Source organism: Corvus moneduloides, chromosome 4 (genome assembly GCF_009650955.1).
Source record: "Corvus moneduloides isolate bCorMon1 chromosome 4, bCorMon1.pri, whole genome shotgun sequence".
Lineage (NCBI taxonomy): Eukaryota > Metazoa > Chordata > Aves > Passeriformes > Corvidae > Corvus > Corvus moneduloides.
In genome coordinates this window covers 50,837,843-50,863,916 of record NC_045479.1, presented here as the reverse complement: position 1 = coordinate 50,863,916, position 26,074 = coordinate 50,837,843, and the positions used below count along the sequence as shown (strand labels likewise).

Genomic DNA, 26,074 nt, shown 5'->3' with positions numbered 1-26,074 from the left:
TACACTGGGATGGCTCCCATCATTTCAGTATTGCAATGGAGGGATGCAAATTCTTCAGCTGGGACAGGATGAGGAGGTTTAGGCTGTGATGCCTTCTCCAGAGGGCTGGGGGGCAGGAAAGCAGTGGAGACACTGTCAGAGTCCTCAAAGGTGTATTTTCATTCAAAGGCCTTTTCATTCTTTTTCAGAGAAGTCCATGTGGTGGCTTTATTTCCACCTATTTCTTTTTCCTTGGGTGGGGATGAGAATCACAAAAAGGTTCCTGGAATAAATAAGAGGCAAACAAGACCTTCTTCTTCTCTTCATTCATCCGCACGTGTTGCGGAGGGTCCTGTGGACCTTCTGGTCATTGTGAAGGCTTCATAAACCAGGGAGAGTGCTTGCTTCCAGCACCTCCACTACTATGGCTGTGCTTAGGATTAGTCCTGCTTTAGGTTGTCTTTTGGTCTAGGCTTGAGATTTCCTGCTTCCTTCTGCTACCAGTGTCTCATTTCGTGTTCTAGGGCTTCTCTTCTCCCCAGGATTTTACTGCTGCCTGTCCACGCTTCAAAAACCCTTGAGGCTTGGGGGCATTTGTTCTTTTGGCACCACTGGGAAGAGCTTGGCTCCATCTCTTTTACTCCACCCATCAGGTAGTTAATACACACAGACAAGGTCGCCTGAGCTTTGTCTGCTCCAGGAGAGAAACAGTCACAGCTCTCTCAGCCTTTCCACATAGCTCATGTGGTCCAAGGCCTTTGGCTTCTTCTTCTCAGCCATCACAGACCATCATCTCCATTTGGGATGCTATTTTTAGGTTTTATCACATTCTCTGTGGGGTGTAAGAATGTTTCAGGAGTTTTAGCAGTAACATTTGGGTCATATTATATCTTAACTGTATATTTCATGTATAATTCTAGGTACAACAGGAACTGGATGAAAAAATCACTAAGGAACTCAAAGAAGGTAATGTGTCATTACATTAGGAATGTTCTTAAGGAAAAAGGTGACTGTTTCTAAGTCTCGACAGCTTTCAAGCCATTATTTTCAACTTCCTCTGCAAGGCACTGAGATTTTGTTCTGCTAGCTTTCTAGTTTAGACTTGAGTGGGGAAAATGCCTGCTTCCCAAAATATTGCATAGAATGTTATGCACTTGCCTAGAAAAAACCAAGCAAAAAGAAAATTCACCCACTGCCCCACACAGAAACACTTGGCTTAAGATGAAGTTGCCCTTCACTAGAGTTCATCTCCAGCAAAAACATCAAAGAAGCCCCCAGATTTTTAGAGATCTTTATAGACTTCAGCAACCTCGTCTTCCCTGAACACTGACTGCATTCAGTACTAAACCGTGACCATACACTTGCTCTGCTGTTGTGCACAAAATGTGTTTCTTCCTTTGTGCCCACCTCTTCCCTTGTTATGTGTCCTTGGAAATTTTAAAGTCTTGTTCAGGACTGCAGACTATCAAGTTAAGTCAAATCTTCTTATAGTGCCTTATTTCTCCCTGTCTGTTGTAAAAGTAACATAAGGAATCTTGTCTCCTTTCTCCCCAGCCACTGCTGAACTTGAAACTGGATGCGCTGGATTCCAGAAAACCTTCACGTGCACCAGGTTCCCTTTTGAATGAACTGCTATGGGAAGTCTCTGGATAACTTTTTTTTTTTTTTTAATAGTGCATCTATTGTATCCCTTGTGCCCAGTTCAGATGTGAAAACGTGTTTCTTGCAAGTTTTATTTAACATTTAGTCTTAAATAAAAATCGGTAGTAGTGATTTTGGCATATGGTCTTGCTTGCATCTGTATTCGGGCAGAGGTATCTCTCAAAGAATTTTAATGAGCTGATCTTCACAGCCGGAGGCCAGGCAAATGTGTCCCTGTCCTGCAGGGGACTTGAAGCACAGTTGGATCAAAATCGTGGGCTCAAGCTCAGCTATTGCTAGTTATCGGTTGCCAGACTGTGAAAAACGGGATCACAATCTTGATCGTTCAAAGAATTTATTAAACACCGAACCAATTGATTAAAAATATAGACGATTGGAAACCCCTGCGGCGGTCTGCCTGGCACAAAACAAAGCGCACCTACCCGCAACGAGATGCCACCAGAAGCACGCCCACAACCTAGGGGCGATACATTTTATAGCCCCGAAACCCCGCCCTTAGACCGCCCATTCCTCCGCCCACCAAAGTCTTTGAGATCAGCTCATTGATGTCTTGGGTATCTTGATTGGCTCCTCCCTGTTGGACTGTTGTCTAGGGTCCTCCGGTTGGCTCACTGTCTATCCAATGCTGTTCCTTGTTTTATCCCTTTACGTTAATTTCTCGTTGGAGGCCCGCAGCTTTCATTACTTTATCCGGTTCCGGAATGTTCTACGTTCAGTCCTACGGGGGTAAACAACTTATTTTAAACATGAAACATTGCAAACGTTGGATCCTTAAACTTATTAATAAGCAGAGAATTAAAATTTACTATAACAACCAAGTCCACCAATAACTTTAGACAAACTGTCCTAATTGTAATAACTCTTTCTCTCCTACTGATTAATTCCTTATTGCATGCGAAAGCCACATTCCCAAAATTCATTGATAACAGACTCTTCCTGCATTTTAGAGCAATCCTCCTTGTGGTCTGTGCAGAAGGCAAAGGCAGCGGGTGAGCTTCTGGCAGCCATGAATGACGGGAAAAACCCACAGGTTTTGAGCCTGTGGGGAGCTGACCCAGCTGCAGCCCGCAAAGGCAAAAAAAAAAAAAGCGTTGGGAAATATCCCCCGTCTCCTAGACAATCTCTCCACCTAGAAAGCAAGTGCTGGGATCTGACCGCACCCTGAGCTTCATGTCGGGGATGTGTGCCCAGAGGCACCCCGGCCATGCGCTGAGGGAAAAACCCGGAGCGGGCGAGGCGAGAGCTGCTCGAGCGCCTGCCGCAGCCTGCAGCTCGGGCGGAGCAGCCCGGACCGTGCCCCGGGGCAGCCCGAGGCGAGGCAGCGCCCAGTGCCGCCGGCCGCCTCGCAAGCCGCGGGCCGCCTCCTTGCCGGGCGCCCGCCGAGGCCGCCCTCGCGTCCGCGCGGCCCCGCCGTCACCCGCCCGGCGCCTCCCCTGCCCGCGCCGCGGCCTCTGTGACGGCCCCGGTGGAGCCCGCGTGCCCCCGGCCGTTGTGACGCCGCAGGCGCGTGGTGCCCGCGGTTCTGTTGGTGCCCGCGGTTCTGTTGGTGCCCGCGGTTCTGTTGGCGCCCGGACGCGGCGCTCAGAGCTGCCCAACCCGCTCCGGGAGCAGCAGCACGTCCCGCGCTGGGAGCACTGCGCGTCCCTGCCGCCGTCTCGGAGGCTCCTGGCCGCAGCCACTGCGCGGGGCGACCTCATCTGCTTTGTGCCGAGTGCCTGTTCTCGTCCTCCTCGTTTCGCTGTCCTTCGTCCTCGCCCTGACATTCTTCCTCGTCCTGATCCTTATCCCGATCCACACCCGGGGCCCAGCAGCCCGCCGGGGGCTTCCTGCTGCTGGTCGCTCCCAGCAGGGCCATGTCGTGGCACGCCCTGCAGAAGAGAGTCAGGGGGCTCTTCAGCAGAAGGCGACAGCAGTCGCCATACAGCAGCCCGTCTGGGCAGCCCTGTGCCGCTGCCACCGCCGCCTCCGAGCCCAGTGAGAGGGTCCAGGGCGGGCTGCACCGCGGCCACCTGGCCTGGCCGAGGTGTTTCAAGAGAGTCGGCACCGACGGGAGAGACCAGCAGAGCCGGTCAGTTCTGTGGGCCACGGATGGGACACCTTGGCTGCTTCTGGCAGGTGCTGCCGCGGCAGCTTCTGAGCCAAGCTCCTCTAGTCCTCGGCAGCCTTCTCTTAAGGAAAAGGCAGACCGAGAGCATCAGCATAGTGCGACCAACCCCCCTGGCAGCTTTGGATGCCACGTGGAAGCGCCCGCCCTTAAGGCCGTGTGTAGCATCGCGTTCGAGCTAATGGCCTGAACAGCGAGATTTGCCCTGTCAGCTGGGAGACACAGCGAGCTCTAGAGCTTTTCGTGGCTTATAGCTGCCGGGCTGGCTCGAGCGCTGTTGGAAGTGCGTGCTGCCGGCCTGCCACTTCGCCGTGGTCTCTCTGCAGGGCTGTTTCGCAGCTGCTCAGACCTCACCCGTTCTCTTCTGCCCTGTGGCTGATCAGCGCAGGATTGCAGCAGCCGCGAGTGGCAGGAACAGAGTCCGGGCAGGCTCCCCAGGGCTGCGTAAAGACGCAAATTCGTTCCGTCTTTTGTCTGTGTTGAGACCGTCTGTTTAATTTTTAGGACACCTCTGGATCTCGCTTCTGCGAATGGCCATGCAGATGTCGTTAGATATCCAGCACAAAAGAACTGCCAGCTGAACCTTCCTGAAGGCATCAAGAGAATTCCACTGATGATGGTAAGTGGACTGTGTTCTGATCTTCTAAGTGAGGCTTATTGACGGTGCATTACAGGAGAGGTATCTGACAGGATTCCTTACACAGAAGGGCCACAGAAACATGCATGTTGCTATTGGCGTGGTTTAGGCCTCTGTTAGCTAAATTTTTGAAGATGACCTTCCATAACAGCATTCGGGAGATGAGCGAGTTGTGACAGAGTGAGACAAAAATGTCGAAAGTCTTCCCCCTTCTTTTGTGTGTTGTTCCCAGGCAGCAGAGCACCAGCAAGAAGAATGTGTGGCTATTCTGCCAGAACACGGTGCCGACCCAAATCTGACGGATGCTGACGGCAACACTGCCCTTCACCCGGCTGTCCTCTCTGGTAATGCTACTGTAGCAGGGCGGTTACTTGAGCATGGTGCCAGGAGTGATGCTCAGAATCAGGTAACCTTGGCATGTGGGTGAAGCTGCTCTTTCAAACAGGTGCCGAACTTGTCTCTGTTTTTCTAATGGAGATGCTCTCTCCTTTCAGGGGGGATATACCCCGTTAGATCTTGCAGTCTCCAAAGAGCATGAAGAGATGCTGGAGTGTCTTGTAAAAAAGGCAGCTGACAGGCATGCTGCAGAGCAGTGTGAAAGGTGAGGGCTTTGTCAAAACAGCACACGGGCCTCCTCAGTTGTCAGTGAGTGTGACTGAGGAGAGGCGTGGGAATGAGCTTAGAAAAAGAAGGAAGAGCCACACGGAAGGAGTTCCCCAAGCGACTGGTAAAAGCAGGTCTGCTCTTGGCTGCTCTCAGACCTTCTGTACTCTTGTACTTTGCCCACTGAGGACTACCAGGAAGTGGTGTCTGTGGTGCCCCCTCCCCACACAGACCCAGGCCCACTGGGAAAGCTGCCATTAGCTCAGCAGCAAGGTTGCTCTGCGGGAGAGGGGGTTTTGAGCAAAGGCACGGTTGGTGCGTTAAGTGGTATGGATGGGAGCGTTGGGAGAAAGAGAAGCAACTTGTCCAAGGGAACATGACAGGTTCCAACCACACATAAAGAGAAAACGTCTTGCCATGTAGATGGTCAGGCAGTTCAACAGCTTGCCCCGGGAGTTGGTGCAGCTGCATCCATGGGGATTTGAAGAGTAGTGGAAGGAGCCCTGAACAGTATGGCCTTGCCTCATATTCGAGGCTGCACTGGGGAGGCAGTGGGACTGGAGACATCCTGAGGTCCCTTCTAATCTGAATTCATCAAGCTTCCATGTGCTTGGCTTAGCTTTCACTGTGCTTGTAGGAAATGGGGAAAGAGTTGATTTGGGAGCAAGCAGGGAGAAAACGATGCAGAATTGGACATGTTTCCTATCAAAATTTTCATGCTTCAGGACTGCTCTTCCGGTTACTACAAGCCATGAGGCTGATGTGGAGGAAGACAGTCTGTGCTTGCAGAAGGAGCTGGAGAGGGTTGAAGCGAAGGTATGGAAAGCCTGTCCCTAGAGGAGTAAATTGTGGGGTGCTTGATGCTTTCCTGTCCATCATCAAAAGGGCAACTCAGTATCCTGGGAGCCAGAAGGAGAGAGACCTAAGGAAGCGGTGATTATATCAGACTTTGATCAGCCTCTGTCCCTCCTGCCTCTGCTCCCCACTATGATGAGGTAGAGCTGCCTCTCTTCAGGTTTTCACCACTTCCCAGTCAGGGACTTGGAGCACCTAACTCTGTGCTACATTTGAGATTCTTCCTGGTTTAAGAACGCTCCCTGAGCACCCTGGTGCAATTCCCAACTCCAGAGCAGGTCTGCCGGTGCAGTTCACCTGGGAGCCTTTGCTGAAGTGGTGCTCACCAGGATACAACTGCTGCTGTTCCTCCTGGCCCCAGCACGCTGAGGCAGAGCTGCCTCTCCTCAGGGATCCACCACTTCCTTCTCAGAGGGTACTGGACACCTCTCTTGGTGCTGCGTTTGAGGTCTCCCCCAATTCAGAAAACTCCCCCGGTGCCATGGTGTGCTCCAGAGCACAGGTCCTCTGGAGCAGTTTTCCTCTGACACTTCCAAGACACCTTCCTTCCTTAGGAATAGAAGCTTCCCAGTTCATGCATTCATGCAGTAGCAAACAAGTGAATACAAAGAGCATCATCACAGGTCCACAAAAGGGTCGGAGGGGCAGTGTCAGTGCTTAGAACTGTGCTCTAGGAAGTCCATGGAGGATGGGAGAGGCCACTGTAGAAGATGAGGAAGTAACACAGCTTGTGTTCATTTGCTAGTAGAAGCAAAGCTGTGAAGGTACTTGAGATGATTACAGTTCTTTGGGCAGAGATTCCAGTATCTATGGGCAGCTACATGCAGCACGTGAATCCTCCGGCAGCAGCTGACTCTGTACAAAAGCTCACCTGACGACTGTGGATTCTTCCTGTGATTTTACAGTTGCAGGAGATGGAACAAAAGTTTCTTCAGTCAGAGCGTTGTGTTTGTGACTTGAAGACTGCCTTGGATAAGAAGGAAAGAGAAGCAACAGCTTCTGCCCAGAAACTGCAGGACCAGCTGTTGGCACACGTGGAGACTGTGAAACGACTGGAAGAACGTGTGCAGCGGTAAGAGAACAACACAGTGGGGCAAGGTGTCTGTTGCTTGCAGGGATTGCCTGAAAACTCCAGGATAGATACGTAGCCTTGTTGCATCCCAGCAAATCATTACCGTTTTGAATGATACTCTTGATTTTTATTGTTTTGCACTGTTCTTTTGGAATTGGTGCTCTGGCAGATTTTTATAGTAAGACCTGTATTTCTTTTTAAGCCTTGAAATTGAAAAGACCAGTTTGGAAGGCACTGTCCAGCAACAAAGCAACAGGATTGAAGCCCTGCAGAGAGACCTGCAAGCCACTGCCCCAGTAAGCTGCTCACAAGTTTCCCTTTTGGTGACTCCTGAGCCTAGTTACCTGTTTCTATGGGGAAATTTTATGGTGAGGTTTTCCTGGAGACCTGAGGGGAGTTTGATTCCTGCTTTCTCCTGAGTAGAGGCTGCTTGGAAAGCAGCTGAGGACCTACATGGCATTCATAGCAAGTGGCCTTTGAGTGGCCTTTCGAGTCTGGAGTAGAAACAGTGAAGTTTTCCCTGCTTTCCCCTGGCAGCATGGGGCTGCTCAGCTGGAAGAGGAGGAGAAAGAGTTCATCATTTTCCTGGCTACCCGCTGGTGGCCAGCAGCATTTCTTAGTTTGAATTCACTCTGAAGACAGGTGTAGTTATGCAGCAGAAGAAGTAAAGGCATACCTCATATGCTCAGGGAAACCTTTGTGCTCCTGGAGCACCATTTCCGTAGGACTCGGTGCCAAGCTGCAGCAGAAGGTTGCCAATGCAGTTAAAGAGCAACCTACATGGAAAGCTTCACTGGCAGTTAACCCTGAGCCACAAGGCTGACGTGGAGAAAGAGAACCTCTACTTACATGAGGAATTAGCTAGGGTTTGAGCAGAGCTATGGAAAGCCTGTCCCCATAGGAATCAAGCTGTGGGTTCTTGTCTCTTTCTATATATCATGAAAAAAGACAACACATTATCCCAGGAGTCAGAAGGAGAGAGACCTAAGGAAGTGATGGTTATATCAGTCTCTGATCAGCCTCTTTCCCTCCTGCCTCCACCCCCCACCATGCTGAGGTAGAGCTGCCTCTCTTCAGGGTTTCACCACTTCCTGGTCAGGGGCATGGGGTTCCTCTCGCTGCTCTACATTTGAGATTCTTCCTGGTTTAAGAACGCTCCCTGAGCACCCTGGTGCAATTCCCAAACTCCAGAGCAGGTCTGCCGGTTGCAGTTCACCTGGGAGCCTTTGCTGAAGTGGTGCTCACCAGGATACAACTGCTGCTGTTCCTCCTGGCCCCAGCACGCTGAGGCAGAGCTGCCCTCTCCTCAGGGATCCACCACTTCCTTCTCAGAGGGTACTGGACACCTCTCTTGGTGCTGCGTTTGAGGTCTCCCCCAATTCAGAAAAACTCCCCCGGTGCCATGGTGTGCTCCAGAGCACAGGTCCTCTGGAGCAGTTTTCCTCTGACACTTCCAAGACACCTTCCTTCCTTAGGAATAGAAGCTTCCCAGTTCATGCATTCATGCAGTAGCAAACAAGTGAATACAAAGAGCATCATCACAGGTCCACAAAAGGGTCGGAGGGGCAGTGTCAGTGCTTAGAACTGTGCTCTAGGAAGTCCATGGAGGGATGGGAGAGGCCACTGTAGAAGATGAGGAAGTAACACAGCTTGTGTTCATTTGCTAGTAGAAGCAAAGCTGTGAAGGTACTTGAGATGATTACAGTTCTTTGGGCAGAGATTCATTCAGTATCTATGGGCAGCTACATGCAGCACGTGAATCCTCCGGCAGCAGCTGACTCTGTACAAAAGCTCACCTGACGACTGTGGATTCTTCCTGTGATTTTACAGTTGCAGGAGATGGAACAAAAGTTTCTTCAGTCAGAGCGTTGTGTTTGTGACTTGAAGACTGCCTTGGATAAGAAGGAAAGAGAAGCAACAGCTTCTGCCCAGAAACTGCAGGACCAGCTGTTGGCACACGTGGAGACTGTGAAACGACTGGAAGAACGTGTGCAGCGGTAAGAGAACAACACAGTGGGGCAAGGTGTCTGTTGCTTGCAGGGATTGCCTGAAAACTCCAGGATAGATACGTAGCCTTGTTGCATCCCAGCAAATCATTACCGTTTTGAATGATACTCTTGATTTTTATTGTTTTGCACTGTTCTTTTGGAATTGGTGCTCTGGCAGATTTTTATAGTAAGACCTGTATTTCTTTTTAAGCCTTGAAATTGAAAAGACCAGTTTGGAAGGCACTGTCCAGCAACAAAGCAACAGGATTGAAGCCCTGCAGAGAGACCTGCAAGCCACTGCCCCAGTAAGCTGCTCACAAATTTCCCTTTTGGTGACTCCTGAGCCTAGTTACCTGTTTCTATGGGGAAATTTTATGGTGAGGTTTTCCTGGAGACCTGAGGGGAGTTTGATTCCTGCTTTCTCCTGAGTAGAGGCTGCTTGGAAAGCAGCTGAGGACCTACATGGCATTCATAGCAAATGGCCTTTGAATGCCCTTTCTAGTCTGGAATAGAAGCACTGAAGTTTCCCCTGCTTGCCACTGGCACCATGGGGCTGCTCAGCTGGAAGAGGAGGAGGAAGAGTTTATCATTTTCCCAGCTACCCGCTGGTGGCCAGCAGCATTTCTTAGTTTGAATTCACTCTGAAGACAGGTGTAGTTATGCAAGAGAAGAAGTGAAAGCACACCTCACATGCACAGTGGGAGAAGGCAGTATGGTTGTGCAGGAGTGCTCTCATGGTGTGTAATGTGTTGGCAGGTTCCCAAATCAGGCATTTGCCCAAGGTAGATTTCCATTTTGCAGTGCCTGGGGCTATCTCTGTCCACTGGCCTGCTTTTCTCACTGTTCATGCTTGAAGGGGTTTTGCACCTTCCAGCTGTCATGGCCAGACCTACAGGTCCGGCTTTGTCCTTGGAGGGGGGAGAGTGCTCAGGAAAGAAGTGACTGAAGTTGCAGGTGTGGAGATGGGGAGGAGGTGAGGCATCCTGCTAATGCCTTTGTGGAATCCTGTTCTCCATGCCCTGTCCGACAGAGATAGTGCCCTTTCATTGGTAGCTTTCAATAGCAGTACAAATTTGGGCTTCTTCCTGAGAGAAAAGAATTACTTACCCTGGTGGTAGCTCCAGGGTTCTGCCTTGATTGCTGATGGCAGTGAGGAGGCACAGCCACTTCTCTGAGCCCAGCTGGGCCCTTGAAACTGGGTACATGCAATTGACAGGTGGGGAGAGGTCTCTTGTTCTTTGTGGTGGTTGAAGGTGCACTACCTCCTTCAGGCACAGGCAGCCTCCCAGGACAGACTAGAACACACCAGAGCTAGACATCAGGACTCAGAGAGCAACCAGCTGAAAGACAGAGCTCTCAAATGTACATTGGACAAGCTAAAAAATGCCCAACCAGAGAGTACTTTTCTAAGAGAATCCACGCAGGCTGAAGTGGAACACTACAAAGAGCTGTATCTGCAGGAAAAGAAAAACAGAAAATTCATTGCAAAGAAACTTGAAAGGCAAGTCCATGTTGTTTTGGAGCGGTAATAAGAGACTCCTGTTTTCTCCTTCCTCTTTCTTACGAATTTCTCATCTACATCTGGCCTGCATTATTGCCCTCCTTTGGCCAACAGTGGCTGATGTAGTTGCCAAGCCACCACCCATGATATTATCAGAAGTCGTGGCAGTCAGGTGAAATACCAGGGGACTGGTAAAAGTGGAACATTGTACCCATCCTTAAAAAGGGTGGAAAGGAGGGCCATGGTAACTGCCAACCTGTCAGCCTCCCCTTTGTGCCTGGGAAGGTCATGGAACAGATCTTCCTCGAAGCTGTGCTGAGGCACACAAAAGACAGGGAAGTGATTTGAGACACCAGCACAGCTTCTCCAAGGGCAAGTGCTGCCTTACCAACCTAGTGGCCTTCTAGGATGGAGTGGCTACGTCAGTGGACAAGGGGAGGGCTACAGATGGCATTTACCTGTAAATATTCTGTAAAGCCTTTCACATGGTCTGCCACCACATCCTTCTTTCTAAATTGGGGAAGAGACAAATTTCATGGGTAAGAAATGGTTTGGACAGTCACATCCAGAGGATAGCGGTCAACAGCTCAGCGTCTCAATGGACGTCAGTGACAAACGGTGTCTCTCAGGGGTCTGCACTGGGACCAGTGTTATTTAATATCTTCATTAATGGCATAGACAAAGGGCTCAAGTGCACCCTCAGCAGATTTGCAGGTGACACCAAGCTGAGTGGTGCAGCTGACACACCTGAAGGATGGGATGCCATCCAGAGGGACCTGGACAAGCTCAAGAAGTGGCCTGGTGGGAATGTCATGGGTTCTAACAGGAGCAAGTGCAAGGTGCTGCAGCTGGGTCAGGGCAACCCCCTGTAACAATACAGGCTGGGGGATGAACAGATCCAGAGCGGCCCTGCCAAGAAGGGCTTGGGGTGCATGAGAGGCTGGACATGAGCAGGCAAAGTGCCCTCCCAGCCCAGAAAGCCAATTGTATCCTGGGCTGCATCAAAAGCAGCGTGGCCAGCCGGTCAAGGGAGGGGATTCTGTCCCACTGCTCCACTCTGGTGAGACCCCACCTGGAGTGCTGCATCCAGCTCTGGGGCCCCATCACAGGAGGGACATCAACCATGATGACCAGAGAGTTGGAGTACCTCTTCAGTGGGGAAAGGCTGGGAGAATTGGGATTGTTTAGCCTGGAAGAGAGAAGGCTTTGGGGTGACCCAATTGTGGCCTTCCAGTACCTGAAGGGAGCCTACAAGAAGGATGGAGAGAATCCATTCACAAGAGCATATAGTGACAGGACAAGGGGCAATGGCTTTAAAATTGAAAGTGAGCAGCTTTGGAGTAGGACATTTGGAAGAAATTTGTTACTGTGAGGGTGGGCAGGTACTGGAACAGTTCGCCCAGAGAAGGGGGGGGGGGGGGGGGGGGGGATGTGCGGGGAGGGTTGCCCCATCCCCTGAGAGTGTTCAAGGCCACATTGGATGGGGCTCCGAGCAACATCTGGCCTAGTGGAAGGTGTACGTGCCTACAGTGGGAGGGTGTGAACTAGATGATCTTTAAAGTCCCTTGCAACCCAAGCCATTGTATGAGGTCTGTGCTGTTTATGTGAGAGTATGGGAGAAAGGCTGGTTCTTCCTGTGTTTCATTGTTTCCCTAACTAATTTGCTGATTAGGTTGGAAAAGGTTGTGATGACTGATGGGAAGAAACGAAGAGTTATTGAAAAGAAAGAAGAAGATTCCGAGCTTGAAGAAATGAAGAACTTTTATGCGGAAATAACCCATGAAGTTGGTAGATTGAGAACAAAGGTGAGCTCTGCTTAGCTTGGCGTTTGTTTGCTGGGGTGTTACTTCTTTTGAACCCTGTGTGACACTTCCCCTTGTATTTCTTGTCGTGTTGATGCCTTTTTTCCTTGGCTGTATTTTGGATTTGATTGACCTTTCTCAATGATTTTCTACTGTTAGAGAAGGAGGTGACTATAACTAATACTGATGTAGTTGTCATTACGGGTAAAGATGCAATCCTGAAGTGCAAAGCAGCATCTGCAATGGCACAGGAAGGGCAGACTGTCCTGCAGAGGAAGGGCAAGCCAAGAGTGGCAGCAAGGCTGGCAGGGTCCGTGACCTCACGGGCCAGGGAGCCATCCCGCAGGCGCTCACCAAGAGGAGCAGAACAGGTCCGGTGACAGCAGGCAGGGTCAGCCAAGAGTGCAGATCTCCAGGCCGGGCCTTAGGGATGGGCAGTTCTGCCGTCCTACCAGGACATCACACCCATGGGTGAGGGTCAGGGCTGAGAGCAGCGGGCCTCAGCCCTGGCCCGGCTGCAGTGTGAGGCTGTGGCAGCATCACCTAGGCCTGACAGACGGATTCCTCCTCTGGAAGAGAGGAGAGGAACGCTGCTGTTGCTCGCACAGCAAGAAGAACCCTTGAGCCCTGTCTCAGGCACGAGTTCAGCCAGAGGCAGTTGAGACTTTCCTTTTCTGAAGAGCGTTGTTGCTGTGCAGGGTACGATGAGGAGAGGTGACATAGGAGAAGTGCTGTAACTTACTCTTCACAGGTAGCTGTTTCAGCCCATCTTGGCATGGGGACCCAGCAGTATTGTTGCCAGAGATGTTTTTGCGGCTGCTCTGGCTGTTCAGTAGTAGCATGTAACCTTGATACACTTCTCCGCTCGGCACTCAGATTCGTTGCTAGAGAAGCCGCCTTTCAGAGCTGCGCTTGGCTTTAGAAGGCCTCATTGCAGAATCAGTTACTGCCTTTGCACTGACTCATTTTTAGTCCAGAACGTTACAGTGTTTTTGCATGAAGAACTGCAAAAGGATTCCTCAGGTTCCCATCCTCTCACAAAACGATGTGAAGGCTGATCTTGTTGGAAAAGAAGAGCCTGGTTACACTTGGTTTCTGATATTGAGTATGCAGATGATAAATACAGGCTCCATGGAAAACCTCTTCAGCAATTTTAACAGAACTCACTGCCTTTACATCCTCTGGGTTTCTTTTTTTCCCCTGTGTACAGGTTGCTGAAACTGTCCCAGCAACTGGACACAGAGTCTAAAAAAAGCATGCAGCTAGAAGCACAAAATCGAGATTTGCGAGAAGAGCTGTCTACCCTGCATGGGAACTGTGAAAAACTGGAGAAGAGCAAATGCCAGCTGAAAGAAGAGGTGGCAAAACTCCAACATCACTTGCAGACTAACCATGGTGGATCACAACCAAATAGAACAGTATAAAAGAGAGGTTGATGAACGAGCAAGCCAAGAAATAAGACAAAAACTACAAGAAGTCAATCTGTTTTGCAAGTGAGTGACTTTCTGATGTGTGTCTCTATGGAAACTGTGGAGACTTTGGTTGTGGCCATCATTTTTTAAGTGTCTGGCTTTGGGTGCTTGATTCTGTGTGTTAGCGCTGTCCTTGTGCCTGTGCCGAAGGGCAGTGGGAGATGGGAATATGGTTGGGCAGGAGTGCTCTCATGGTGTGTGATGTGCCAGCAGGTTCCTAAATCAGGAGCCTTCCCAAGGTAGATTTCCATTTTGCAGTGCCTGGGGCTATCTCTGTCCACTGGCCTGCTTTTCCTCACTGTTCGTGCTTGAAGGGGTTTTGCACCTTCCAGCTGTCATGGCCAGACCTACAGGTCTGGCTTTGTCCTTGGAGGGGGGAGAGTGCTCAGGAAAGAAGTGACTGAAGTTGCAGGTGTGGAGATGGGGAGGAGGTGAGGCATCCTGCTAATGCCTTTGTGAATCCTGTTCTCCATGCCCTGTCCGACAGAGATAGGTGCCCTTTCATTGGTAGCTTTCAATAGCAGTACAAATTTGGGCTTCTTCCTGAGAGAAAAGAATTACTTACCCTGGTGGTAGCTCCAGGGTTCTGCCTTGATTGCTGATGGCAGTGAGGAGGCACAGCCACTTCTCTGAGCCCAGCTGGGCCCTTGAAACTGGGTACATGCAATTGACAGGTGGGGAGAGGTCTCTTGTTCTTTGTGGTGGTTGAAGGTGCACTACCTCCTTCAGGCACAGGCAGCCTCCCAGGACAGACTAGAACACATCAGAGCCAGTCATCATGCTTCACTGAGAAACCAGCTAAAAGACAGAATTAGAGATCTTGAATGTGAATTGGACAAGATAAAAAATGCCCAACAAGAGAGTACTTCTCCAAAAGAATGTGCACAGGCAGAAGTGGAAAAAGTACAAGGAGCTGTATCTGGAGGAAGTGAAAACTAGACGATGCCTAGCAAAGAAACTGGAAAGGTAAGTCTGTGCTTTTTTTGGACTGCTAATAAGAGACTCCTTTTTCCTCATGCATATTTCTTGGTAATTCCTCTTCTGCACCTGGCCGGCATTATGTGTGAAAGCCTATGATGGCATGTTTATGGGGAAAAGTATCGTAAGAACCCTTCCCATTCAGCAGGCCTTCATTTCTCTTTAATGTTGCAGCAGAAACAACCACTGCTCATGGCATTAACAGGATACTTTTCGCGTCGATGCTGTTTTAACTGGCAGCTTTTTTTGCCAGTCTCTATAATCTCATCCTCTGTAGAACAGAAAAAATGAATTTCGTGTCCTTTATAGAATAAGGGCAGACCTCTCAGAGAACAGATTTCCATTCTGTGAAAAAAAATAGAAATTATATTTTTGGCTTCTATTTTAGCAGAAGCCAAAAGGCTCACAAGGCTCTGAGCTTTGAGCTTTCCTTGGGAAGGGGGGGCCAGCCCGGACTTATTAGGGATGTGATGTACCTTCCAGAAGAAGCTGTGTAAACACATGGCTTTCACAGAAGGCTTTCAGGCCCTCATGCTGAGCAGTCCTAAGCATGGGTACACTCACTGCTTCTTGTACCTTGTGTGACTTCTTAGAAACAGGCCCTCCAAACAAGCTCAGGTGCAAATGATGTGCTATTTTGGGAGGCTCTTAATCTCAGAAGTCCAATAATAGTGAAGAGCTTGGAGGGTAACTTTCGGTAACCCTTTGTGTGCTTCCAAATGTTTCAGAGCTAATGAGAGACTTGAAGAAGCCAACGCTAAGCTCCTCCGGGAGCGCCATAAAAGCAAATCTTTAATCACAAGCAGCATTGTTAGCGGAGGTCTGGCTGCAACTCCAGTTCTGTATTCAACTGCACTCGGACATCTTGGCAACAATTTGGGACTGAACAGAAGTCTCAGTCTAGGAGGAAGCTTCCTAAGGCAAAGTGAGAACACATTATCCTCAAGAAACAGGGTTGCAGCCTTTGTGGCCAAGGTAAGCAGTTTGAAATACTGTTCTCAACTGCTGCTGAAGAGTAGCTGTATGCAAGGTTCTCCTTTTTAGTCTGAAGTTAGAATCCATTTATTGTTCCATGCCATCTTGTCTATAGGCCAAAGCAACTGCTAATCCTCAGAACAGCGCACAGCTGTGCGTTGTAAGGCTGAAGACTTTTGGTCATCAGGGTTGTAAAAAATTTCAAGAGGGTCAAAGGCCATAAAGTATTTAAGTCAAAGCAATGAACTGTGTCATGACATTCTTTTACAAGAGAAACTGTGACAAGGAATACTGGTGCATAGAGAGTTCCCAGCTAAGCTCAGCATGAAATTCCAATGTATGATTTTGCTAACCTGCTGTTTAAAATGGCTAACATCACATTGAGTGACAAATTCAATCAGGACATCTCTGAGACACCTTTTTTCTTCTTCCTTGATCTTGACTCCAGCAGTTTCTTCACAGAACTTGCTTTAGTATGTTGATACCAACAAAAGGATGCTTCCAAATAGGATGATATGACTGGGATGGTGTAACTTTGCTCTTTATATTTCAGTTCAGGACACATACTACACATAGGAGACATTTGTTCTTGTAGTTCCTGCCATGTGTTATTTCATGAAACAGTAAAATTACCTACTCCTTGGCAAGTCTTCACAGCTTTCTGATTTTGCAGCAGTGCTGCAGCCTCTGCAATACCTCTGGTCCAAGTATGCCCTGTAATTAGCCGTCAGCGTTATAGCACATCCCTCACAGAATGCTGAACATTATACCATGAGATGTGAAAACCCCGCACCAATAGTTGTAATCAGTGGGAGACCCACTTAACGTGGGATTAAGGCATGGCCAAGCTTCTCTGTTGAGTCATTGTATTTTGTTGTCAAGGGAATATGAGAAGTATTTGTTCACTTTTAAGTCCATCTCAGTTTGGTGGTCCCCTCTTGCTGGAAAGAACCCATTTAAACCATGTGTCTACATACAGCACCTGTTTTAAGAAAAGAAAGTCAAGAGAACAAAAGGGACCAAAGCAGCGTAGGAAATGCATAGCTGTGGCAGTTACAGAGATGAACTTCTCTACGTAGCTGTGAACACTCCTTTGAGAGCAGAGAGGTGGACAGGCATTACTGGGAGAACTCTTGATGTCATTAGTACTGTAGCATCTGCAGGGGCTATTCTGCATGCAAGCACTAGAAAGGAAGGAAAATTCAGGGACCCACTGGAAAATGGAAATAAAGAGGAGACCAGGAGGGGTAGGGAGCACAGAACAAGAGAGGGAAAGAAAGGACAGAGAGAGATGGGAGTAAGATGTTAAGGAAAAGGCAAAAGAGGAAACTATTACAGATGGTGGTGGGGTCATTGGCTCTGACCCAGGAAGAGGTGACCGGTCCAGAGAGACGGTCCCGAAAGGAATCACCTTCCTGAGGCCCGGTGTCTTCCCTCAGCTGCTGGCAGGAGGGCCCTTGCAGAGGCTGTCAGCCCTTTAGTGATTGTCAGCTCGTGAGTCCAGCTCAGCTCTGCAGGGCAGCCTCCAGGCCAAGCCAGACCAGAGAGAGAGACGAGAGGCTCGTGTGGCTGGTTCCGCACGAAGGGAGCTTTATTGTTGGTCCCCTCCAGCGAAGGGGAAAGCCAGGGACGAGAGCTCTCTCTATCCCACATGGGCAGAGGGCTTAGCTTTTATAGGGATGCAGGGGATGGGTGAGGACCAATGGGTTATGAAGGATCTGCATAGGGTCTCCTAAAGGATTGTGGGTCTGTCTTTTCTCGCTGTGACCAAAGAAGTGGTTGCCTTTCCAGGGAGTCCTGCTGGGCATTTGCGAAATCTTTTATCTCAGCAGAGATCCCTCCAGGGCAGGGGCTGGGCATGCCCCACAGGAAACCATTCCTCTTCTAGGCAAAAAAGCTGCCTTAGGTTAAAAGGAAAGGCTTCACAGTTGTGCCTTTTTTGGAGAAGAATGAGGAAAACAGGGAAGGGAAGGAAAGTGGGAATACTTACTGCTTCTTAAAACTGAATGACAGCAACAGTTTTCAGGCAGTACTTTCCATTTTCATTTTCCAGAAGACATTGGAACTCTCTGTGAATCTCAAAGTTTTGTCAGTATCAAGACAGACACCCTCAGGGGTTTACTGCCTTCCATTAAGTGTATTACAGAAATTAAATATCTCTCCAGGCTATTTCATGGCTCATTGTTTTATACAGCCTCTAATAAATGTATAGTTCAAATTGCTATATAGGCCTCTTCAGTGTTTTGTGAAAAATGCTTCCAAACCCCCTTGTGAAAAATATTTGAGCTGATTCCAAGACAAGTCTGCACTGGATCTGAGAATGGTGATACTCTTCCCACTCAGTGTCGTGACTTCAGTAGCACCCATACAGTTTCTGTCCAGAGCATGTGTGTCTCACAGCTTTGAGCATACTCTCAAGGAAGTTGTTGAACAGTTATGTATGACATTTTCCCAGTCCTCAATTACTGATGTCCAGAGAGGATTTGCTTCTTCATTTTGGGGCTTTCTTCTATACCAACATTTTTCCTTCCTAGTGCAGTTTTGTTGGTAAGACTTAGTCCCCTAACGTTCTCTGCTCTTGATTACAACCTATGGAGACTTCTGGTTTGTTGTCATCAGAGGAGCAGAGGATAATTCACTCTCACTATACACAGTTTGTCTTCTTGGGATTCCCTTTGAACTTTAATACCGTATCAAACTCTGAAGTCTTCTTCCTAGAATAAGGGTGAGTCAAACAACTGCTATATCCACAGAAAACTTACCTACATCTTACCATTTCAACCAGGTACTCTTCAAGAGAAAGCTGGAAATCTCAGCATGCCAGATTGCTCTCAATTAAAGCAGAAGGCTGCTGTCTGGGACTCAGATTTCCTGCTGTCAGTTTATCCTCCCTCTTACTAAACTGAGCCACACATTCTGTTGTGATACATCTTTCTGAAATCACCAGTTAGGGAACGGAGACTAATTGTCACAGCATCGCCTGTAGCCTCAAGTACCTCAATGTTCAGTGTATTCAGGAAAGTCTTAAGACCTGTCTTCCCTCTCCAACTCATAAATAGGAAGTACTGTTCGTGGTCTGTGTACCAGAATTTGGAAGCTGGAGCCTTAGTGCGTAGCCCAAGGCAGGGAATGTCTGTCTGCTGCAAATGTTGCAAGAAGATTTAGGGACTCAAGGCCAGTTGTTATATTTACAAACTGTCAAGCTTCAATCCTAACAGCTGTGCCAAAGGCTGCTGCAAATGTATGTCTTGACACAGAAGAGAATAGTGAACTCTGCTGCCTGCAACCAGCGTGAATGGGTGGATTTATGAAACCAGTTTCCCTACATGATGTGAGAAAGGGAATGTCGGCTCCCTACGCTCTCTCTCAATTTCTGTTCCTTTTCTGGTTTCATTTTCCAACTGCCGTCTTGTACTTTAGGGGTCTTTCTGTTGTGAGCTTTTTTCGCTTGCCTCATGCACGTGTAGGCCATGTTCTTGTGTCTCTCTGAAGACCTTTAAACTTAAGGCTGTTTTTCTTTCTTCTTCAGCTCCTTAATCAAAGTTCTTCTCTCTCTCCTCTGCAGCCACATACATGACAAGGTTTGTAGCCCGTACTGTTTAACCTTGGGTGCTACTGGAAGTGGTTTGTCTATTTATGCTGTTAGGTTTTGATTCAAACTGATGCATTCTTATTCAAACTGATGCATTCACATTGGCCTAAAGCTGGTGAGTGAAAGAGTGACTGCTGCTGAGTACTTCTGTGCTTTATGCATTTGTGAAGTCACGGCTTCTGTGGTACTTCAGCTTGTGTAAGGTGGCACCGTATGTATGGATTTCATCTGTTCTACGGGAACTTGGTTAAACTAGAGGAGAAGGCTCTTTACCCCCCTTGCCTTTCTGACAGTCAGAAAGTTCTGGGTAGCAACAGCAGTTGTGTGTGGAGTGGCAGTACTGCTCTGAAGTTGAGTTCCTAGACTCTGAGTATCATCTCATGGAGTCTTAGAGGATCCAACTTACTCTGTGCTCAAGAAGCTGTGTGGGTAAGTAGTAAGCCAACATCACTTTGTGAAACAGAATTACTGAGATGGTGACTGCTGCAAGTGACCCAGTATGGTACTGCCTGAAGAGCTAAGCACTGAGAGGTACCTGCTGAGGAGGTTTAGGCTGTGATGCCTTCTCCAGAGGGCTGGGGGGCAGGAGAGCAGTGGAGAAACTGTCAGAGTCCTCAAAGGTGTATTTTCATTCAAAGGCCTTTTCATTCTTTTTCAGAGAAGTCCATGTGGTGGCTTTATTTCCACCTATTTCTTTTTCCTTGGGTGGGGATGAGAATCACAAAAAGGTTCCTGGAATAAGTAAGAGGCAAACAAGACCTTCTTCTTCTCTTCATTCATCCGCACGTGTTGCGGAGGGTCCTGTGGACCTTCTGGTCATTGTGAAGGCTTCATAAACCAGGGAGAGTGCTTGCTTCCAGCACCTCCACTACTACGGCTGTGCTTAGGATTAGTCCTGCTTTAGGTTGTCTTTTGGTCTAGGCTTGAGATTTCCTGCTTCCTTCTGCTACCAGAGTCTCATTTCGTGTTCTAGGGCTTCTCTTCTCCCCAGGATTTTACTGCTGCCTGTCCACGCTTCAAAACCCTTGAGGCTTGGGGGCATTTGTTCTTTTGGCACCACTGGGAAGAGCTTGGCTCCATCTCTTTTACTCCACCCATCAGGTAGTTAATACACACAGACAAGGTCGCCTGAGCTTTGTCGGCTCCAGGAGAGAAACAGTCACAGCTCTCTCAGCCTTTCCACATAGCTCATGTGGTCCAAGGCCTTTGGCTTCTTCTTCTCAGCCATCACAGACCATCATCTCCATTTGGGATGCTATTTTTAGGTTTTATCACATTCTCTGTGGGGTGTAAGAATGTTTCAGGAGTTTTAGCAGTAACATTTGGGTCATATTATATCTTAACTGTATATTTCATGTATAATTCTAGGTACAACAGGAACTGGATGAAAAAATCACTAAGGAACTCAAAGAAGGTAATGTGTCATTACATTAGGAATGTTCTTAAGGAAAAAGGTGACTTTCTAAGTCTCGACAGCTTTCAAGCCATTATTTTCAACTTCCTCTGCAAGGCACTGAGATTTTGTTCTGCTAGCTTTCTAGTTTAGACTTGAGTGGGAAAAATTCCTGCTTCCCAAAATATTGCATAGAATGTTATGCACTTGCCTAGAAAAAACCAAGCAAAAAGAAAATTCACCCACTGCCCCACACGGAAACACTTGGCTTAAGATGAAGTTGCCCTTCGCTAGAGCTCATCTCCAGCAAAAACATCAAAGAAGCCCCCAGATTTTTAGAGCTCTTTATAGACTTCAGCCATCCCTTCTTCCCTGTACATGAACTGCATTCAGTACTAAACCATACCAAACACATTCTCTGCTGTTAGATCTTGATTTTTCCTGCTATGATGCATGGCTTGTCTTTGTAGCTTAAGTGTTGCAGTGTTGTTTTGAATAAGTAAGAAGAACATGATCAGGGACCAAAGACAGCCTTTCTTTAGGAAGAGATTGTTCAGTAGTGTTTAGGCAAGCACGAGTTCAATGCTTGCAACACGGAGCATAAAATGCGCTCTATAATTTGAGGCCAGGCGTCCAAAGAGGAAATCCACCTGTTTCATGATAGTTGGTCCTCCAGAGTCACTGCTTTGCAGGGACTGCAGCTATGTAGGAGTAGTGTTCCAATAAAGCACTGCTTTCAACGTTTAAGGAAAGCAAAGACTTCAGCTTGAAGAGCTCTGCAGGGGCTATGTTAAGAAGCACTGGTAAGGGCCACTGGAGTCATGTGTGGAGAGTCCTGGAAGATGTTTGGTGTGTAGCCTCCAGAATGTCTGTCACTGAGTTTAGAAATGCTGTTGACTGATAAGCAAATGTGCACAAAATGTGTTCCTTCCTTTGTGCCCAGCTCTTCCCTTGTTGTGTGTCCTTGGAAATTTTAAAGTCTTGTTCAGGACTGCAGACTATCGAGTTAAGTCAAATCTTCTTATAGTGCCTTATTTCTCCCTGTCTGCTGTAAAAGTAACATAAGGAATCTTGTCTCCTTTCTCCCCAGCCACTGCTGAACTGGAAACTGGATGTGCTGGATCTTCAAAAAGCCTTCATGTGGACCAGGACCCCCTTAGCAGAGCAATAGAGGAATACCGTGATGTTTTAACCAAAAATTACATTATTTGACAGAAATGCTATGGAAAGGCTCTGGACATACTTTGTTTTTACAGAGCATCTATAGTTTCCCTTTTCCCTGATTCAGATGTAAAAACATGTTCGTTGCAGTCTGAATATAAACTCTAAGTCTATTAAATGGATGTCAAGCCCAGTGCACTCATCTGTTGGGGTTTTTTCTGCATAGCTGGCTTCTTTTGCACTCATAGTAAGAACCACATCCATTTTTTCTGACCAGGAGATTGGCTTATCTGGATTCTTGAGCTTGACAAAACTGTCAGAAATGTTTCCTATTACAGTAGCTTCATTATGTTGCTCCACTCATGTTCTGTGTTTTAACAAAAGCATTCCCTTTGTTCTGTTTAATCCTTTCACTCAAAATGTTTGTAAGTTCTTCAGTGTTACTTCAATGCTTAGGACATCATTTGATGTGCTTTGAGCCCAGTGCTTCAGTCCTGATGCAGTGACTAATTTCTGCTAATTAACTTATAGTGGTGTTAAAGCTGGAGAAAAGGGCACTTCATATTGTTGTCACTTTACGCGATGTAGATTTAAAATGACTCTGTATAGTAGTGCTAAGACTTGTTTCATGGTCTTTTTGGTATGTTTATTTTGTATCACAGAATGAGTGAGGTTGGAAGGGACCTCTGGAGGCTATTTGTTCCAGCCCTCCTGCTCCAGGAGGACCACCTTTAGCTATTTTCGCAGATCTGTATTGGCTTTTGAATTCCTTCAGGAATGGAGATTCCAAAGCCTCCATGGGCAACCTGGCCTCATGATCAGTCACTGTCACAATACACTTGAATATCATGAGGGATATTCAAACTCAGTACCTCTTATGGTGTTGATTTCTGTATTAAAAATTGCAGCTTCAGACTTTTGCAGCTCTTGCATCAACACCTGTGGTACATCTGAAAACACTTCCAGTGGGAGGGGGGAAGAAAGGAACATTAATATTATCAACTTTCCTCAGTACTCTCCAGAACTTGTGTGATAGGATAGCCAATCTCTTTGTTGCTGCTAGCAGCTGATGATATGGTGTCAGTAGCCCAGATGTGGTGGAAAATTGATAGCAACCATATAAGCAGTTTCACTTATTTCAGGGAGTTAGCAGTTTTTAATTAAGATGTGAGTTGTCAGTTCCCATCGGCAAAAGTCACCAGCATGGAACACCAGTATAGAACAAAGTCCCAGATCTGGAAAAGTGAGAATGATTGTACTGAGATGAATCAAGACTGAAAGAATTTTAGGGTTTTACCAAGTATTTCAAGGACTTAACAGGGAGTGAGAAAAGCATTGAAGGCTGCTGTGACACTCTTTATAAGAATACATTTTTGTGAAGCTATTACACTGTATTTAATGGAATTTGATATTTAATAAACTTTGCAGTCTAGGACATGGCTTTGTTTTATTGTTCCCCTTCTTGACATTGCTTTCCACCCCTTCCCTGCTCATAGAACTCTCCAGAGCTCTCCTCTGCTCACAGATGCACCTTGCCTGTCCCCCTGTGAGAGACTGGCCTGCTGCTGATGAATGACTCAGACACTCGACCATTTGCAGTAACTGCCCAGGTGCTGCAAGAGACTGGACTGGCTCAAACAATCGGCTGGGTGCTTGGCTAGTGATGCACAGAGTGGCCTCCCTGGTGCAGGTGGGTGTGCACACCTGAGGCTGCCAACCGGGTTCCAGATAAGGGAAGAGGCTGATAAGAGGCAAATCCTGCAAAGTGGGATAGTCCTTCTTACCATGCCAATGTCTTCCCTTACATAGTGACTCAGCTGTGAAAACTCCCCTCTGAAGTACCACAGGATCAAGGTATTCCTCTCGGCTGATGGGCCATGATTGATTGAACTATACTGGGTAAGAGACAGCTGCAACATCTTAGAAGATGTCAATGACTCATGGAATGTCCCATGATCCAGTAATACGTCATCCACGGGAATTACAGGGGACGTTTCCACCTAGACTCAGCATAATATAAACTCCATGGACCTGGTGTTTTGTGGACTCTTTCCTCCCCACTTGATGGATACAGTCTGCAACCACCACAGCAACAGGACTGCAACCACCACCAAGACGAGAACCAACAGGCCATTATTGGAACATATGGGGTGGTGATATTTCTGGTGTTTATCCAGTTTCTCAGTCTTTCCCTTCTCTCCCTACCTCTGTTTGTCTTTTTCCTATCTCTCTACCTCACAGTTCCTGTTAAATAAAAATCTGTACTAATGATTTTGGCATATGGTCTTGCTTGTACCTTTATTTGGGTAGAGGTCTGTGCAGAAGGCCAAGGCAGCCGGTGAGCTTCTGGTAGCCATAAAAGACGGGAAAAACCTGCAGGTTTTGAGCCTGTGGGGAGCTGATCCAGCTGTAGCCCGCAAAGAAAAAAAAAGCGTTGGGCAATATATCCAGCCTGCTTTTGGGACTTTGTAGCATCTCTCCACCCAGAAAGCAAGTGCAGAAGCCATTCCCTTTCTGTTGTGATTGGGACAAACAGGGACGTGTTTTAAAGCGTGTTTGTAGCCGGCTGCGTGCTGTCAGTTGGCGGGTGGAGCAGAAGAACAGAAAGTCAGCGTTGGCAGCTGGGGTGTGTGGCTAAGGAGAACTCCACTCCTCCTCTTGAAGGTCTATCTCCAGTGTCCCAGTGAGGACACTTGGTGACCTCAGAGGGGCTAAGGCAGTCAGGGGAGGCTGCTGGGCCTGGAAGATAGGAAATACCTGCCTGGTCTTCAAGAAGGGCAAGACAGAGGAGCTGGCCAGTCAGCCTCATCCCACTGCCTGGGTAGGTGATGGAGTACATTCTCCTGGAATGCCATTTTTGAAGATGTTAGGGACAAAAATGTGATGGCGAGGAGTTGGCACAGGTTTGTAAAGGGGAAAGTAATGCCATGCTTCTATGATTATGTGAGTAATTCAGTGGACAGAGGGAGAGCAGTGCACGTGTCTTTAGCAAGGCTTGCTTTGGCTTACACTGTAGCAGTCACATTTAATTTTTGGAACTTCCTGATTGTTTTCCAAAGTGACAGCAACTGTGTTTCTTTATTTCCTTGCTAAGGTATTTTAGAAACCCTTTCAGGTCAGTAGCAGACAATTACTAGATTTCATAATTCAGTTGTACAGAATATATAATCTTTTTCAGGAAATCTCATTATACCAGTTGCTTTTTCCTCACAATAAATGATATAAGAAGTTGTCTGGGTTTTTGAGTCTTTAAAATGTTGCACTGAATTGTGGCCACAAAACATAGTCAGTTTTTCATTGTTATTTATTAGCAGAATAGTGGCTTGAACAATTGATTAAAGGCTGTTTGAGTAGTGCTACCAGAACCCTCACATACCCACTCAGTGAACCTTGGCCTCTGAAATATCCAAGATCTGCTTATAATTCACTGACCTCTGCAGTTCCAACTGCCTCATTAATGTTTTGCAGAGAGAATATAACTCTGGTATCCTGTCAGCATACGGATGAACTGTTTTCGTCTTCTCTTTACCTTAGAGGCACATCTCACCATCCTTACCTGGATATAGAGATAAACCACCTGTTAATAAAACCAAACAAGCTGCAAGTTCCCTTTTCCCTGAAAGCCAGTGTTAACATCTAGCATATCAATAAGAGAAAGTCCAGTCAGTTCATTAACTTGAAAGATGATTTGTTTGTTTTCTTGTCCAGCAGTGGAAAACCTGTTCTCAAAAGTGGATGGCTGATTCTTGGTGTTTGTTGAAAACAACACCCTGAAAGTGGTGCTGCTACCATGCTGCGTGACAATACACAGGGTTACTCTTTACCCTGAAACTCCCCTAAGCCTAAGCAGTACTTCAGCTGAAGTTACTGTAACAGCTGACTATTCTACTACTTCTTGCCTATGATGAGGTATTAATCATTAATCATTACTTTTACTTAATCACTGCTATAGGCACAAAGTGACCTACACAAGCAGGGAGCACAGTCCATGCTTTATTTAAGATAATTTGGACCATGTGAAGTATTATGAGTACAGCTGTGTATTGCAAGTGACAAGGACAATTTTCAGTTTTCATCTTCTCTTAATTTCTTTTTAACTGTAGAAACAGAGTAAAAAATCTGCTCCCACCTCAGAGGCCTATTACCAGACATCTATAGCAGCACCTCTATGTAAAATGGAGCTCTAGGCATCTTTGTAAACAAAACATGCCTCTTTCACATTTATAAACACTTGTGAGGCCTATGTGAAGACTGCTGTCAGTCCCCTTCTTGCCACTGAAGTGCCTACTGTCGCAGCCTT

General features: G+C 47.5%; 1 protein-coding gene and 3 long non-coding RNA genes across 7 annotated transcripts; 2 read left to right on the top strand and 2 right to left on the bottom strand.

Annotated features, from left to right (window-relative positions):
• Positions 1 to 391: 391 nt before the first annotated feature.
• LOC116442508 lies at positions 392 to 1,760 on the top strand. The gene is made up of 2 exons (XR_004239582.1): positions 392 to 945; positions 1,534 to 1,760. It is a non-coding gene; the product is annotated as an uncharacterized LOC116442508 (long non-coding RNA).
• Positions 1,761 to 1,958: 198 nt separating this feature from the next.
• On the bottom strand, positions 1,959 to 2,995 carry LOC116442507. The gene is made up of 2 exons (XR_004239581.1): positions 2,802 to 2,995; positions 1,959 to 2,359 (listed from the first exon to the last, which is right to left on the bottom strand). It is a non-coding gene; the product is annotated as an uncharacterized LOC116442507 (long non-coding RNA).
• A 989-nt stretch (positions 2,996 to 3,984) lies between these two features.
• Positions 3,985 to 24,053, top strand: LOC116442506 (ankyrin repeat domain-containing protein 18A-like). Of its 4 annotated transcripts, XM_032105576.1 has the most exons (14): positions 3,985 to 4,364; positions 4,615 to 4,788; positions 4,877 to 4,983; positions 5,711 to 5,801; positions 6,746 to 6,912; positions 7,115 to 7,208; positions 10,172 to 10,401; positions 12,074 to 12,206; positions 13,414 to 13,696; positions 14,405 to 14,641; positions 15,382 to 15,628; positions 20,589 to 20,634; positions 21,704 to 23,464; positions 23,584 to 24,045. In XM_032105576.1, the coding sequence occupies exons 1-9, from the start codon at positions 4,359 to 4,361 to the stop codon at positions 13,450 to 13,452; spliced, it is 1,041 nt and encodes a 346-aa protein (XP_031961467.1). In that variant the 5' UTR covers positions 3,985 to 4,358; the 3' UTR covers positions 13,453 to 13,696; positions 14,405 to 14,641; positions 15,382 to 15,628; positions 20,589 to 20,634; positions 21,704 to 23,464; positions 23,584 to 24,045. The 4 variants fall into 4 exon arrangements, with proteins under 4 accessions (XP_031961467.1, XP_031961468.1, XP_031961465.1 ...); XM_032105577.1 differs by having other exon boundaries at positions 23,271 to 24,053; XM_032105574.1 differs by having other exon boundaries at positions 21,704 to 24,045.
• Positions 15,053 to 20,212, bottom strand: LOC116442509. Its single transcript, XR_004239583.1, has 2 exons — positions 17,619 to 20,212; positions 15,053 to 16,610 (listed from the first exon to the last, which is right to left on the bottom strand). It is a non-coding gene; the product is annotated as an uncharacterized LOC116442509 (long non-coding RNA).
• Positions 24,054 to 26,074: the final 2,021 nt, after the last annotated feature.